Raw genomic sequence first — 15,285 nt, forward strand, 5'->3', positions numbered from 1 at the left:
CCGGTTTCGTCTTCCCAGCGAAACCAGTTGACGTTGTTGGTCGCCTTTTGACTTGGCTCCGACTCAAAACGCAAGACGTCGGTGGTGGCGGCGTCACCGCCACGTCGATCGCCGCCCTCCGAAGGAAACCACTGCGCGCGCTCGGCGGTCGTTGTCGGGTTTTTGGTGGGCGGGAGCAGAAAGGAAGGGAAGGCGCCCGGGCCTCCAACCCGGCGCCACGTAGGTGGAGTACGAGACAGAGACGCGCCGCCCTCTCGTTGTCGTGACCCGGTCCGCGACAAGCCGCCCACGTGGGATCCAAGGTGGATCCACCACCGCTTCGTCCTGTCGCTGTAATCCAACGGATGGCGCTCCTATTTCCTTAGAAGAAACCTCGAGCTCTCTGCCGATTCATGGAGTGGTTCTAAAGGTAAACATCACGTTGCTTACTTCTACCAGCAAAACATTGTTAGGTTGTGCCTCGTTATCTCACAATCTTATTTCCATCTTTAATTCTCAGAAAACTTCCATGTGGGGCGGCACCGACGTTTATGTCGTGCAAGAAACTCCCGCCGGCGCCGTTCACGATTGCACATTTCTTGGCGCGGTACCATTACTACGTCACGAGCTGACGACAATGCCACCGTTGTAGCCTTTGCCGAGTATTTGACTCCCGTCATTTTAGGATTCTATTTCACAATTATGCTTGACTTGCGTAAGTATAATATGCACACAAATCGATAGATCAATCGGTCTCTACCTAATCATTTATATATGGAGGATAAATTACTATGCGAAACTTCCACGTTGCTGCTGTCCGTTGACATTGTTAACCAGCTTTGTGAGTCTAATGTGCTGTCCAACTTTAGAGAGGAGCGCTTTAATTACAACGCGAATTGATTAAGCCGCATGACTTTTCCGGGGATTGACCGCGGCGACAGCTGGACGACGGGCCTCGGTCTGATTGGTCGCCGTCCGCACGTGAGATAGCCGGTCAAAGATGGGCCGTTTGGCGTAAAGACTGCTCGGTTAGCTGGCTCCCTCGGAAACGTACCCACGAAGTTGATTGGATGCGGAATAAACTTTATGTGGGACCCAGCTACACGCGGAGGTCAGCGTGCGCGGGCCGTGCGGTGGACGACGACCACCCTTCTGGATACACCCACTTTCTCACCCAGACCGCAGGACCACCAAACCCGTACTGTCTCAGCCAGCGTTCACGGTTCTGAGCTCACTTGACGAGTGGGACCCGCTGTAACACGACGAACCAACGTGAATTGAAATGCTGAGCCGTGCTCCTCGATGGACAGCCAGATGTCAGGAAAGGATGGCAAAGACAGCGTCGGTGAAGAAGACGGGTCCCTTTCGGGGTGGGTGGAGCTCGGGATACACTTATTATCACGGGGTGTTCAACGTGGTAATAATAATGACATAATTTTCCGAAACCGCCCGCTGGCTTGGGGAGCACGTCACCCTCCGTCTCCGCAAGCACGAAGCAAATCTGCGTAGGTCCCATCAAAACCGTTCAACGTACCGCAATGTCTAATCTCGACCGTCCGTATTTTGTTCAAAATCAGATGGACGGTCGAGATCAAAATTTATGGTACATGAGACCCCCTTCTCCGTATCATATTCCTATGCAGTGAGGAACTCTATATAAACGACCCCTCCGAGTGCCGCCGATCTCTTCTCGTCTCTTCTCTCCCTTCGCTCTCTCTCTCCAGTCACAACAACCTCTGCCTTCTCGTCTTTGGGGTGTCGTTCTTCGAGGCCGATCGCGTTTGGTTTGATCTCTCTGGAAGTAAGAATGCACCTTTTCCTGCTCTGTCTTATTTTCCTGTTGCACGACGGGTTTATCTGTTCTCTGTGATCATTTTCCTTGTCTTGCGGTAAGGAAAAGGTCAATAAGGGAAGGGAGATTTAGTGTGCTTATCGTTCCTTTACTTATCGGTGTTGATCATGTTCTTGACGGAAGATCTGATGGCTAATCGTTGCATTTTCCATTTCTTGGTCAATTTTCATCATGTTTTTAGATATCATGGCGGATTGCTTTTCATAGTTTTGTTTTCTTGGATTCGATTTGCCATCGTTCGTGTAGCCTTTGCAGCACATGAAGAAATCGCCGAACACACAAGAAATCTGGGCGCTGCCCCGAAAACCACCATCTATTCGCGCACCTTCTGCTGCGTTTCTCCAGATGCCCATTGTTTATGCCTTTGTCCTTTCGCAATGAGAGGGAGTCCATTTTCCTTCTCCGCTAAGGAGCAAATTGATCATAGAAAAGTAAATATAAATGCACCAAAACCAGTACGAGTGATATGGTCCTCATCCTATACCAAATTTGTTAGGTCTGTTTATTCTTGTGGTCGCAAGACATCCATGTTTTGTTCGTTCTTAAGAGAACTTTAAATATTATTATCCTAATATAAGTGGAGTAATTTTAATTAACCTAAAAGCAAAGTTATAGAACATCAACATTATCAACAAGATTTAATCACCCGTTTAAATCAAGTTAGCATATAAAACCAAATTGTGTCTAGAAAAACGCAAAAACATGATATGGTTGTTTCGTGAGTGTTGATTCAGGGCGGAAATGGTTGTTTCAGTGTTCGAGCTTCGCCAATTGCACACAAGAGTAAGAAAGTGTCAGTACCAAAGGAGTCCCACATACAAATACAAAAGCCTTATGGGAATGTGGGTGCTTCCAATTTGACATCATTTAGGTGTCAGATATGATGCATGATGAAAGTTGAGTTCCATCCCTTTTCATGGTGTTTGTTACATTTTATTCTGCGATTGGACCATATTTGCTTTTCTTGATATGGTAGAACTCAGCTTTGTTACCATTGTGACACTAGTTTCTGTTGCAATGTCATTATTCAGTGATTGGTTTCAATTTGGTTTTCTTGACATTATGAAACCTTTGTCACTGTTTTGTCACTAACATCACGATACATTTTTCCCGCAAGAAATTTCCATTGTATTATTTATCTTTGAGGTCATTACATAATTTGGTCTCTTTCCCAAATTTTGCAGCCATAGGTTCGGCTGGTTGAATTGGTAGACAGGTGATTCTTCTGCACAACGTACAAATAATGTTTGACTGACTCGAGTAAATGCTGTATTGTTCTTGCAATGAGGAGGTAAATAATATATATGTTTATTGTTAGTGTATGATGTATTATGTTTTTGCTTCTTTTTCCCTTACCTGATGATTTATTATTTCTCAGTTGTCAGGTGGCATCTGCTTGATGGACTGCATGCACAATTCAAGTGACAAGAAAACATTGAAGAGGTGGTTTTTCATCGACAAAAGGGTCGGATAATTGTATAGAGGGCAGCAGAGGCTGATTAATCACTTGGGAGCTGGTTGTCAGATATCATACTACTTCTGAAGATAATTTTATTGACCTGGAATCTATGGATTTGAAGTCAAACCATAGTTCCCCTGTTCTTGCTGATCCTGTACTGTTGAGCAAGTCAAGACTGGGCTTGCCCTCTAATATGACTCCATTTTCCCCAGCAGCAGCACCATACTCGTCTTCCGGTTTGTATCTACAGATTCCCAGAAGAAAAGTTGGTAAACTTGATGATGTCCGTGCCAATAGTTGGCTGGATGCCATGAAAGCCTCATCACCTCCTCGCAAAAAGCTAAACAAAGATTTCATATCTGAGTCTCAATCGGATGAAACCGATGCTGCATACCGCACCTGGATGGTCAGTTTCTGTTGCTCTTTTTTATCGAAATTATTGAAGTTTGGATCGTCTAGTGTTTACTAAGAACATTAATAACTTCATATTTGCTTGCACTTTCTTCAGATGAACCATCCATCCGCTTTAACAGCGTTTCACCAAATCACCGCTTATGCTAAATACAAGAAGATCGCCTTGTTTTTGGACTACGACGGAACGCTTTCACCTATCGTGGACAACCCCGACCATGCATTTATGTCTAGTGCTGTAAGTTGATTTAGCATTTGCAATAACTTGTTTACTACACTAAACAAGTAATGGTAAACAGTAAATTTCTTGCCCGCTGTTTAGGGTTCAATTTTTCTCGATTTAATTATTAAATTTGTTTCAGATGCGAGCTGCCGTAAAAGATGTTGCTAAGTACTTTCCAACTGCAATTATTAGTGGAAGGTCTCGTGGCAAGGTATGTCTTTTCATTAGTGTATTTTTAATGTGAACGTTTAAGATAATTGTATATGCATATACTGATCGGTACTTGAAAAAAACACATGTTATTCAGGTGAACGAATTTGTGAGGCTATCAGAACTGTATTATGCTGGCAGTCATGGGATGGATATAATGGGCCCAATCAGAGAATCCCAGTCTGTTGATGACCATCCAGACTGTATCAGGACAACTGACGAGCAGGTAGGAAGAAACTCTAGTTTATAACATTTGTCTTTCTTGTGATACTTTGTTTTCGTGCTTTTGTGAATCAGTTTTCTACTTAACCGAGTAATTTAAGAAGTAGGAATTTTTATTGCCTCGCTGGGTATGAACAAACAAGAAATGTTCTTTGAGATCTTGGAATCATGTTCATATTTGAAATCTTGTTTTTGATGTCAACCAAATGATAATGATGTATCTAAAATTAGTGAGTTGAGGAAACAAATTGTAGCTCGTTATTTTTTGTGCCATTACCTTGCTGATACGCGGTGTGGTAACAGGGCAAAGAGGTACATCTTTTCCAGCCTGCTAGCGAGTTTCTTCCGATGATCGATGAGGTAGGCGCCCTGTTTGTCATCTTTGATTACTAGTAGTCACGTCATCCGACATACTCCTGAATGATTTTTTTTTTTTTTTTCTGATGGCAGGTGTTTGACTCCCTCATCGATATCACTAAAGACATCGTAGGTGCCAAAGTTGAGAACAACAAGTTTTGTGTCTCTGTACATTACCGCAATGTTGATGAGAAGGTCTAAATTTAAATTAAAAGTGTTGAGCACCACCATAATTATTATTTTTGGGATAACATGATAGTTCTTTGTACGGGTGTGGTTACAATATCTAACCAAAAAGAATTTTTTTTGTGATTTATATTTCAGATGTGGGAAGAAGTCGGAAAGCGTGTGTTTGGTTTCATAAACGACTTTCCACGTTTGCGAGTTACCCATGGGCGGAAGGTAAGCCTTAAACCTATTGGTATGCTAAGTCATTAACTGAAGTATACCGTTCTCTGTTTAAGCTGGGCTCTCTTGTGCTGTTTGCGTTCATGGTACAGGTTCTAGAGGTCCGTCCCATAATTGACTGGAACAAGGGCAAAGCTGTTGAGTTTCTGCTTGAATCACTTGGGCTTAGCCATCGTGATGATGTGCTCCCAATTTATGTGGGAGATGACCGTACTGATGAGGATGCATTTAAGGTATATTGGGTAGAAACTTGTTTAGACGAAAGTATGCCAACTCTTGTAATATATTTTGTAATAGTTTGAATAATCTCAGGTCTTGCGAGAGAGTAACTGTGGATTCGGTATCCTGGTATCAACCGTGCCAAAAGAAACCAAGGCTTTCTACTCTCTGAGTGACCCATCCGAGGTTTGCAATAGTTTCAAGTCTCTATTATTAACGTCATTTATTTTCATTTTACTTGGTGGTTTGCTGATACAACATGTTGCACTCTTGCAGGTACTAGAATTTCTCAAATCCCTTGTGAGATGGAAGAAGTCCGTTGCATTACAAACCGAAGATTACATGACTGCAATATAAATATTATATATGCATTGTCAAGGAGTAAACAAGTAGCCGACAGTGGTCCGTACGATCGCATAAGCAATAGCCGATCGATTTTTTTTTTATCGTTGCATTTATTTATTTATTTTTCTGAGTTCAAGTGTCATGTTATTTCATTTTGCAGTCTGCCTGTTCTTCCAAAAATGGGTCTGGTTATCCGACCTTCAATGCAATTGCCATTTTATTCATCGCAATCTTGTTTTGCCTTCTCATTTGTTTGTCAATTCATTGTAATGGTACGTTATCATCATTGTAATCAGCTTTGAATCAGGTCCATCTGAAATACATTGCAAATTATATTTACGATCAACTTTAAAGTAGGTTGGTCTAAAGTATTAGTGAGCAATGCAATTTTAAGTATCTTGATGCTTATAACCTAATACCGGCACCAAGTCTAATGAGAGGCTACTTAAAAGATTATCTTTGTAATTAGACCTCCTTAGTATCTTAATTTTTAGATTTAAAAAATTTATATTAGAATCTATTTTGTTTATCCTAATAGTTATAAAAGTGAAATAACTAGGATTGTTTATCCTAATATCGTTACTTTTACCAACAAAAATATAAAAATAATAGATAAAAAATAATTTTAATATTTTAATTAGTGGTTACATACGATGATGTCGTTAAGGGTCACGAATGACTATTATGGATTAGAAAAGTGATGATGAGAAATAAGAGTTACTCTGCATCTATGTCAACTTTGATGCAAATGCATAGTAGTACCGCTCACATCAATTATGTCGACACCAACACAATGAGCAGTTTTTTCATCGCTCTATATCTACGTCGACATCTATGCAAATGTTTAGTGGCCCTTTTATTACTCGGTAACTACGTCGACGCCGATGTAGATATAAAATAACGAAAAGATCACTCGATAATTACGTCGGTGTCAACACAAATGCAAAACAACCTTCATCTCTCGTCACATCTTCTCATCCATAGCAACCACATGTGGCCTTCGACGATGTTATCTATCACCATCGACAACGTCCATAATGATCAACTGAGATATTAAAATTATATATATATATTTTTTCATGTTTTTGTTAGAAAATTTGATTGTGTTAGGATAAATAAAATTATATATTTGATTTTTATAATTATAAAATTTTTAAACCTAAGAATTAGGATGATGAGAAGGTCTAATAACACAAATAATATGTAATTAGTCCTGAGACAACGACTGTTGCAGTCTGAATAACGGATGTCAGTTAGAAACTACACTGTCCCTAACAAGACGAGATCCTCCTTTTGTGGTGGATTCCTTTGCTCCCCTGTGGAAGACGAGAACAGTGTTCCTGCCATTTGCTCACTCAGGTTCAAATGTTCTGCTTCACACCGAACAAATATAGCAACAAGAAGTACACGACAAGTCACTCACAACACGAGACAATTATACGAGTCACACTCAACGCACACTTCAGAACAAACAGACAAAACATAAAAAGAAAATAAAAAAGAGAAAATTGTACACCACGAAACACGGTCTAACGGTAGCTGCTGGCACGCCTAGTCAGAGCGTGCCACGAGCGAGAGGACTGACGAGGGAGACTTATAGGTTGTAGATGATTAGGAAGCAGGGGAGCACCGCCCCGGGATCGAATACCACGAGCTCCCCGTTCCCCAAGCTCACCGACTCGGCCTCCGCCTCGTGGTCCGACTCGCTCCTGACCCGGCCCGCGATGACGCGGCACACCAGCATCGACTTCCGCCCGGCCCCGCCGCCTCCGCTCGCGTGAGCGCCGCCGCTGCCCGCGAAGGTCCGGACCCCCTCCACCTTCATCCCCGCCGACCACACTACGCTGCGCGCCACCCCGGCGTCGTAGACCAAGCCCCCGGCACCCCCGCACTGGAACCGCATCATCTCGTTCCCGTCGGCAGCGCTGCGCGCGTCGTTGGAGCGGGCGGCCCGGGCGCGGACCGTCGCCCGGTGCTCCTCGAACCGCGCCACTGTCCGGGCCGGGTTGTGGACCCGGAACAGCATCTCGATCTCCGCTGCGACGGCGCCGCCTCCGCCTCCCTCGGAGGAGGACCAGGTCGAGCTGAAGATGATCTCCACCACCCGCCGCGAGGAGTGGCCCATCGGCAGCTCCACCAGAGTCCGGAAGGGATCCGCATGGACGGGTCCTACGAGCCCATCCGACATCGACGCCGACGCCGGCGAAGCGCACGGGCGTGCTGGCCTTGGTATGTGCCTGGACTTTGGCCTCGTTCTTTGCCGGGGCCTCTTGGGGACGGAGGAGGTGGTGGATCGGAAGGACGGGTGTTTAAGTAAAAGGAAGACGACGTTCTCCACGGCGTGATAGGTATTACCGCAGACGACGGAAGAGAGCAGCGGCTTCTTAGTAGACGAAGAAGATGATGCTGACGGCGCCAGTGGGTACACGTCTTCCACCGCTTTAGACTTGCAGTGCAGGGACTTCAGCCACCCCGTCGCCATTTGACGGCGACAGTTACGGCTATGACGGCCAAAAATGACGGCGATCGAAATCTCAGAGAGAGAGAGAGAGAGAGCGAAAGAGAGAGAGAGAGAGGAGTGTTATTAGTCGGTGTTTGGGAGGTGGTAGGAGGTGGTGTTGCTGTTTGTCATGCGGTTGGTGGTTGTGTCCTTAGCTTTATCTTTTCCAGGAAAAGCTTTGACGACATGACAGAAAGGTCTCTTTCTCATCTGACTGGTCATCATCTGATCTGAGTGATGATAAATTGATGCCCTTCACATCCGCATTGATCAGCTCCAAGATTTCCATTAAATTTATGTGGACTTATCGTGGGTAGAAGGTTGAAGCAGCATCAAATGGTTGTTGGCTTGAGATTGATACATGGAATGATGCTGAATCCGATGCCTTCCATTAGGTCTGCAACAAATGCACCGGCATGTGCACGGTGCAGTTAAAAGGTGACCGGAAACCAAGCTCTCGCCCTGTCCCTACCTCACTGGAATCATGATGGTCGTCAGTTCTGCCGAAGTGAAATCTAAGGCAACACAACAATGCACTTGACTTCTACAGAATATGTTGAGAAATGTAGTCCATTATTTGCTTTGTCCATTGCCAAATCCTTTGTATAAATTTAAAGGAAATAGATTTGAATGTTCAGAGAAATAGAAGAAATATTGAAGTTCATCTGTTGATCATATAATATAGAACAGCGAATAACATGTTGGTAGAACAGAGCAGAAGAGTAATTTTGTTGATTCAACTAAGTTTGATCTGAGTTTGTCACAAAACAAGTAGCTGCTGGTAGTCTCCATTTGCAGTCACCCATCGAGCCCTTGTCAACCCCACCCACCTCATTCCTGTGCAATCGTAGTGCTGTTTACATTACGTAGGTGACGCATCACAGTACCCAAACAGTATCCCCACCACACGAAAGGGCAACAGCTATCGCTGCGGAGGAGCATCGAGAAACGGGGGACGAAGCGACCGCGGTGCAGCGGCCTCTGATGGTGGTGGGTTCGTCGTCGAGGTTGTGGAGAAGGAGGGTTTGGAGACGCGCTCGCAGGAAGGGCACATGGTGAGCGTGGTGGGCGGTGTCATCTGCATGTAGAGCTGGGGCGACAGCTTCAGCGCTCTCAGCTCCTGGACTTCCTTCTGCAGCCGTCGGTTCTCCTCCGTGAGGTTCTCGCAGCACCTCTTGAGGAACTCGCAGTCCATCTCCGTCTGCTTCAGCTTTGTCCTGTACCAGGTCAAACCCGTCAATGTTGTTCAGTGTCGTCCTGAAGCGTCCCTGCCATTGCACGATGAGCGTACCTTGCCCTTCTGTTTTGGAACCAGACTTCCACCTGCCTTGGCCGCAGGTTGAGCTGCTTGGCCAACGCCAGCTTTTGCTTCTGCTCACCAAAGAGACATCAGGGTCATTCATGGAACATACGCCGCTACTGCTCTGTTAAGGGCCAGGGAGAGAGAAGCGTACAGGGCTGAGGGTGGTGTGCTCCTTGAAGCTTTCCTCGAGGACTGCCGACTGGTCCTTGGAGAGGCGGAGCTTCTTTCGGGAGCCGTCGCCGTCGCCTTCCTCCTCGTCGCTGGCCCCCTGGGAGCAGGATGGCTCAGCATCGTGCTCTGCTTCGCGCTCCGCTGGTCGCTTGCCTCCCACACTGGAGACGCCGCTGTTGGGAGACGACGCATCCGCCTCCTCGCTGTCCGGCCTCCCTGCTGCAGCCCCCGCAGGTGGCGGCTGGTTCACGTCGATCGTTCTCAACCCACGTCGCGCCTCTCCTGCTCCGCCACGTTCTGCAGTGTTCAGCATACATCACGTTGTCGTTCCTCGGACCTGCCAACCAAACAATGAGCAGTATGGTGGAAACAGTACCTGAACGGGCGAGGAGGAGACGGCTCCATTGCTGACAAGAAGACGGCAGCGACCGCGAAGGGGAAGAAGAAGAAGAAGGCACAAGGCCGAGACGATCAAAGCGATTCGCGGAAGAGCTCAAGCTGAGGCTTAGCGCCAGATCCTCCTTCTCCAACAACATCCTTGACCACCTGATCCCTCCTTAGGTTCCTCTCGTCTTCTCTCCCTCGTCTTTGTTTGCTTCCTTCACTTCGACCCTCTTTCTCCGACTTCCTTTCAGATGACTGGAACAGATGGAAATGGAGAACAAAGAGAAGGTTGGATAAAAGCAGTGGCCTCTTCTCTTGTCTTCTCCGGAGTATGGAACGGGTATTAAATAGCAGTCTGTGCCTTACCTCCCTAATCATCGCAATCATTAACGCTACTACCAAATCCTCCTGTTCTTCATGTTCACAATTTGCTTTTGCTCCCCAAAAGCTGGTTTCGACGCTGCTTCCGTTCGACATTTCCACGCGCCACTGAGTTCCGGAAACCAGGGGCTCTTCTCCGGTTGACCATTGACCGTTTCATTCTTCCTCCTCCCTCCATACATCTGCTCCCTGGCATGCACCGGTACGTACTGATAACTCAAGTACGTAGATAATATTTACTAGTGCAGGCAAAGTGTTTGTGTGGTGTCAGGATGAGCTCTGAAGACTCTCATGATGGAACACACTCTCCAAGTCTGCGTCTTATCATGCCCTTTTAGCTTCGCAATCATCAGAGTCTGTGGATGAGACGGGAACAGCAAAACCCCACACCACTCGGTGCCCCGTTCATCTCTCCAACATTGCACCAGCACAATCATACCAATCATCATCGATCATGATCGAGTCCTACCACAAACCTTGGCAGCGACATGATTACAAATCAAAGCCATCATATTTAGTCATCGCAAGCTTTCCCGTTCGACCTCAGAACGGGGGTGGGGTGGGGTCCAGCGGAGCAGCCAATGATGGGCCTGGGCACGTGGTGGGGGAAGGGACGCGGCAGGAGTGCGGGGGTTCCGGGCCGACCCGGTTCGGCCGTGCGTGCGTTGTGGTCGGCCCACCCCGCGACACCGGCTCAGCCGCAATCATTTCGGCTCGTCTTCTAATTGGGTGTTTTCCTTCACATCCCACTTTTTCCCAATAATAAAACCCAAGATAATAAAAATGAATCCAATTTTTGGAGCAAGTGAGATTTAATTCCGGAAATGTGTTGGGCGTCGACATGATGATTCATTGTGCCTCCCACGATCGATTTCTACCTCTGCCACTTGTCTTGTATCTTTTCTATTTTCTCCACCATCAGAATGGAAGAGGGAAAGATGATGACGAAATCGAACGGCTGAGGGGAATTGGCTTCATGCGCATGCGTCTCTCACGTGACCCCGTTCCTCAAAAGAATCTTTGATGGCACAATCGAAATTACGCCAAATATTAGGGGGTGGTTTCTGAGAGAGGATCTTACGACGTCCATGACACGTGTTTTTCACGTGACGGGTAAAGTCGACATTTGCAACTGCATAGTAATTATTTTGGGCTTTAAATGGGCCAATATTGAGCCCAAAAAAATCATGTGAGCAAACAAAATTAGAAATAATTTCTGCAAAATTCATATATGCTTCAGCACTGACATGCTTCATCTAATTTGCTGATCTCCCTAAAGGGGAGAAAAATAATGGTGGGTGTTACGGAAAGTAACTCATTTTTGCCCTTATCAGTGGGAATAGACCATATTCTTGTACAAGGAAGATTTAGGAGGGATGAAAGCTAATAATGCTTTTACCTTGCTACTTATAACTCACGATGAAGAACATGAGTAATCCTCGAAGACTTGTGTTTCTCCCTACGCTCTCTCTTTTGGATATGCAGAAGCAACATTTGCAGGGAAAGAATGCAGCATAAAACATGGCAGTATCTTCATGACAAGGATCGATGAGAAGTACAAGGGTGTTTACTTCGACATTGTTGTGTAAAATGGAGGAAAGCGGTGTACTGAGCATCAAACTATTCTTCTCACAACGTCAAGAACACTCTTTGCCACTTCACATGGAGCAAAGCGAAGCAGACTGGCGGAGACGTGTGTTCCTACCTGACGTGCTTGGAAGTTGCAGGCGGCATTACAGTGTGGAAGTCGCAGAGTGAAGCCTCGCCAAGCGGCTCCAGAAGGCCGGCGGCCTAGACCGTGAACGCGCGACGCACTGATGAATCTGTGTAATCCTTGCAACCAGCAGCACTAATCGTCTGCACGGCGCGAGAACGAGGGTGAGGGGAACGATCCAGATTCCCAGTTCCAGTATCAGCATCGTGAGGTGCTCTTCTCTTTGCTGGTTACTCGGCCCCTGCAAGCAAGCAAGCAATCTCGATGATGCTTGCAAGTCTTAAATAGCTGGCAGACCTCATGTTCTTGTTCCAATCATCTCTTTTTTGATCACTGTCAAAAGGTTTTGCCGTGGGACTACCTTGTTCACAGGGTGCTTTCAAGTGGGGTTCTTCCGGTACATGGCTGCCAATGCCCTTTGGGTCGTGGGATTCACCAAGTAACATGATGATGCACTTTGCTTGGCGTGTTAGCAAGGCGATAAGATTGCGGACACTCAACAGCGGTGCAGCTATTATTGCTGGCTATTCGGTTATCTGCCTTCAATCATGCTTCATCAGACCCACAACTATGAGAGCAGAGAGTGATTGGAACAAGAACAAGAAGCCATGTGCAGCTGTTGAGACAGAATCTTGTTGTGCCATGGAATGGTCTTTGAATGATCGATACTAAGCAAAAATAGAAGAAAAGATTTGTACGAGGAAATCTCTCTACTATTTATTTTGTTAAGAAAAATCCTTTATTTTGTTGAGAAAAATTCTCTCATAATCCCTATAAATAAGATTGGGATATGTATTCGAGCTAAAACTTCTTATCTTCAATAATTCTTCTTGTCTTCTATTCTTTCCATTATAGTATCAGAGTCACTTGCCTAGAGCAAGTTCTCTTCTCGCTGTAGACTCATTTGTTGCTTCTCATCTCCGACGGCAAAAGAAAAAGCTTTGTACTTGACGTCTCTAGTGCTACGCTCACTAGCACTGCCCCACCTTTTCTCCTTTGCTGTAGTCTTTTTTCTCTGTTGTAACTTCCTTCTCTGTTGTACTTTTATTACAGCTTTCTTTTCTACTGTAGCTTATTCCTCTACTATAGTATTGCTATAGCTTTTTCAAGATTTCCCCAACTATACGAGAAAATTTCTCTACTGTTGATTTACTCTGTTGAGGAAAATCGAAAATCCTCTTCTAATCCCTATAAATAGGAAAGGAATGTGTTAATGTATTTAAGTTAAAGCTTCTTATCTTCAATAAAGCTTCTTAAATAATTCTTCTTGTCTTCTATTCTTTCAGTTATATATTTCTCATTAGGTCATATAAGAGAATTTAGGATCACAATTTTCTTGATGAAGTGTTGGAGGTCAAGATTTTGGATGGCTCCTTGGATACCTATTTGAAAGGAAGGTTTTCTGCTCCAAGCTTTCTTCTTCTCCATTGCTTTGACAGATAAGATATCCAGAACCTGGCAAAGTGCTGCAGCCGTATTCTGCTTTTCCTATTACACGAGTCTGAAACTTCGCTCATGACAGAGACATCAACATAAATGAAAGAATTTTCCATTATTAGATGGCATCTAACTATGTGAATCTAGATAATCCAACGAATAAGTCACCCTGGAGCTACAAGAGCTACAAACAGTAACCATGGGGAATCTGTGACCCCAAACCTTCTTGCAGAGAGAGTTTTTGCCAGTGTTTTTGAGCATCCTTCACTACAAGGATTCCGGGTGACAAAAAGCTTAAGAAAGATCTGATAAAGCAGCTACTTCTTCCTACAATTGTTCTTCCTTCATTTGAGATCCAACAATCTCCTCTTCCTCCTAAGATTGAAGGAAAATTTTGCTCCATGGAGTAGTTGCCTTGGTGTGTTCTTGAGTGCTGGACTCTTAACTAGTATGGAAGAGAACTACAGGTATTCTTCTTTCCAAAATTACTTGATTCCAAGAAAAAGATCTACATCAAAACCATTCATGGCCATACATCTCTCACAGCATACACAGAACTCTTCCACATACACACAACACGAGATACTCACCTCACAAAAGATATCCCCACCTGACAGGGATGATGAGGCTTTCCGTTCTTGAGCGCTGCAGCCCTAGATTATCAAGGCCACCGAGTTAAGCCTCTCCATGCGACTCCAAATGGCCGGCGACGCCGCTCGCGGGCGCATCATGGACTCGCCAACACGTTGAAGCTCTGCAACCAGATGAACGAGTCGCCTGCACGGCGCAAAAATGAGGGTGAGGGGGATGACCCAGATGCCCAGTTCCAGTATCAACATCGCACCACAGCCTCCTTTCTTCTTCACCTGCAGCCTGCAAACATGCTCTGTCATGTAAATATTGCTTATAAGAATTCTATGAACCCAACGAGATTTGAATTATTTGCTCCGATCATTTCCTCTCGTAGAAATATTTATACACATCCAAAAAAGCGTCTCATTCTTTCACCAACTTATGGGCCACTCCAACACTGCTATTCATCATCCAAAGTCGATCTACCGTATGAAAAGCATCTAAATTTGATCAGCAATGAGCAAGGAAAGAATCCAACTTAACTGTAACTCGAGCTTCTTCAGAACAATAGATGATACTGACAAGGTCGACCTGTTGTGAGATGCCTTTGTCATTTTTGCAGACAAAGGGAGTTCACATCCATCTGCAGGAACTTGGCAATCTGACACTGATGGCTTGCCCTGTTGCTGTGCCTCCACAGGCGTGTGAACTTGACTTGATGTGGCAGATTCAGATCGTCCGTCATGGCAGATGCCTGACATCTGTAGATGAGTAATGATTTGGTGGTAGTTGAAGACGGGAAAACGTACCCAGTGCTGTGATTGAGACCCGATGCTACAGTCTTTTCTTTCGCCATCCTGCATCAGCCAAGTCTAATCTTATCCATTGCTGGCATCTTTTTCTGTGAACATCCTTTTTGCATAAACCTTGCGTCCATTGACTCATATAATTGCTTGGTATGCTTTAATCCACACTAAGCTAACAGATATTTATAGTGTTCATTGGATTAATATCGGCTGCTTCTCTCTCTCTCTCTCTCTCTCTCTCTCTCTCTCGATCACGACAGAGGGGAGACGCAGTACATGAGTGGGTGTGTTTCATACTGGAAAGAGCACAACAACAAGGTTGAAGATGATG

The 15,285-nt window shown here is 45.2% G+C and overlaps 2 protein-coding genes, 2 long non-coding RNA genes and 1 pseudogene across 4 annotated transcripts; 2 read left to right on the forward strand and 3 right to left on the reverse strand.

Annotated features, from left to right (window-relative positions):
* The first annotated feature begins 1,646 nt into the window (after window positions 1–1,646).
* Window positions 1,647–6,031, forward strand: LOC135673705 (probable trehalose-phosphate phosphatase G). The gene is made up of 12 exons (XM_065182922.1): window positions 1,647–1,780; window positions 3,016–3,122; window positions 3,210–3,696; window positions 3,799–3,939; window positions 4,064–4,135; window positions 4,232–4,360; window positions 4,660–4,716; window positions 4,807–4,908; window positions 5,038–5,115; window positions 5,214–5,354; window positions 5,434–5,526; window positions 5,617–6,031. The coding sequence occupies exons 3-12, from the start codon at window positions 3,400–3,402 to the stop codon at window positions 5,695–5,697; spliced, it is 1,191 nt and encodes a 396-aa protein (XP_065038994.1). The 5' UTR covers window positions 1,647–1,780; window positions 3,016–3,122; window positions 3,210–3,399; the 3' UTR covers window positions 5,698–6,031.
* A 1,012-nt stretch (window positions 6,032–7,043) lies between these two features.
* LOC135674973 (uncharacterized) lies at window positions 7,044–8,414 on the reverse strand. The gene has a single exon (XM_065185237.1). The coding sequence runs from the start codon at window positions 8,165–8,167 to the stop codon at window positions 7,280–7,282; it is 888 nt and encodes a 295-aa protein (XP_065041309.1). The 5' UTR covers window positions 8,168–8,414; the 3' UTR covers window positions 7,044–7,279.
* A 414-nt stretch (window positions 8,415–8,828) lies between these two features.
* On the reverse strand, window positions 8,829–10,440 carry LOC135673706 (homeobox-leucine zipper protein HAT4-like; annotated as a pseudogene).
* A 3,052-nt stretch (window positions 10,441–13,492) lies between these two features.
* On the forward strand, window positions 13,493–14,529 carry LOC135674975 (uncharacterized). The gene is made up of 2 exons (XR_010513784.1): window positions 13,493–14,042; window positions 14,193–14,529. It is a non-coding gene; the product is annotated as an uncharacterized LOC135674975 (long non-coding RNA).
* LOC135674974 (uncharacterized) lies at window positions 14,027–15,124 on the reverse strand. Its single transcript, XR_010513783.1, has 2 exons — window positions 14,692–15,124; window positions 14,027–14,448 (listed from the first exon to the last, which is right to left on the reverse strand). It is a non-coding gene; the product is annotated as an uncharacterized LOC135674974 (long non-coding RNA).
* Window positions 15,125–15,285: the final 161 nt, after the last annotated feature.

Source organism: Musa acuminata, chromosome BXJ1-5 (genome assembly GCF_036884655.1).
Source record: "Musa acuminata AAA Group cultivar baxijiao chromosome BXJ1-5, Cavendish_Baxijiao_AAA, whole genome shotgun sequence".
In the NCBI taxonomy this organism is placed as follows: Eukaryota; Viridiplantae; Streptophyta; class Magnoliopsida; order Zingiberales; family Musaceae; genus Musa; species Musa acuminata.

Bases quoted from the DNA above. Each gene is read 5' to 3' on its own strand.
- LOC135673705 (XM_065182922.1), top strand. From the start codon at position 3,400: ATGGATTTGAAGTCAAACCATAGTTCCCCTGTTCTTGCTGATCCTGTA. The intron at 4,717-4,806 runs GTAGGCGCCCTG...TTCTGATGGCAG, and splicing joins TTCTTCCGATGATCGATGAG to GTGTTTGACTCCCTCATCGA. The intron at 4,909-5,037 runs GTCTAAATTTAA...TTTATATTTCAG, and splicing joins ACCGCAATGTTGATGAGAAG to ATGTGGGAAGAAGTCGGAAA.
- LOC135674973 (XM_065185237.1), bottom strand. From the start codon at position 8,167: ATGGCGACGGGGTGGCTGAAGTCCCTGCACTGCAAGTCTAAAGCGGTG.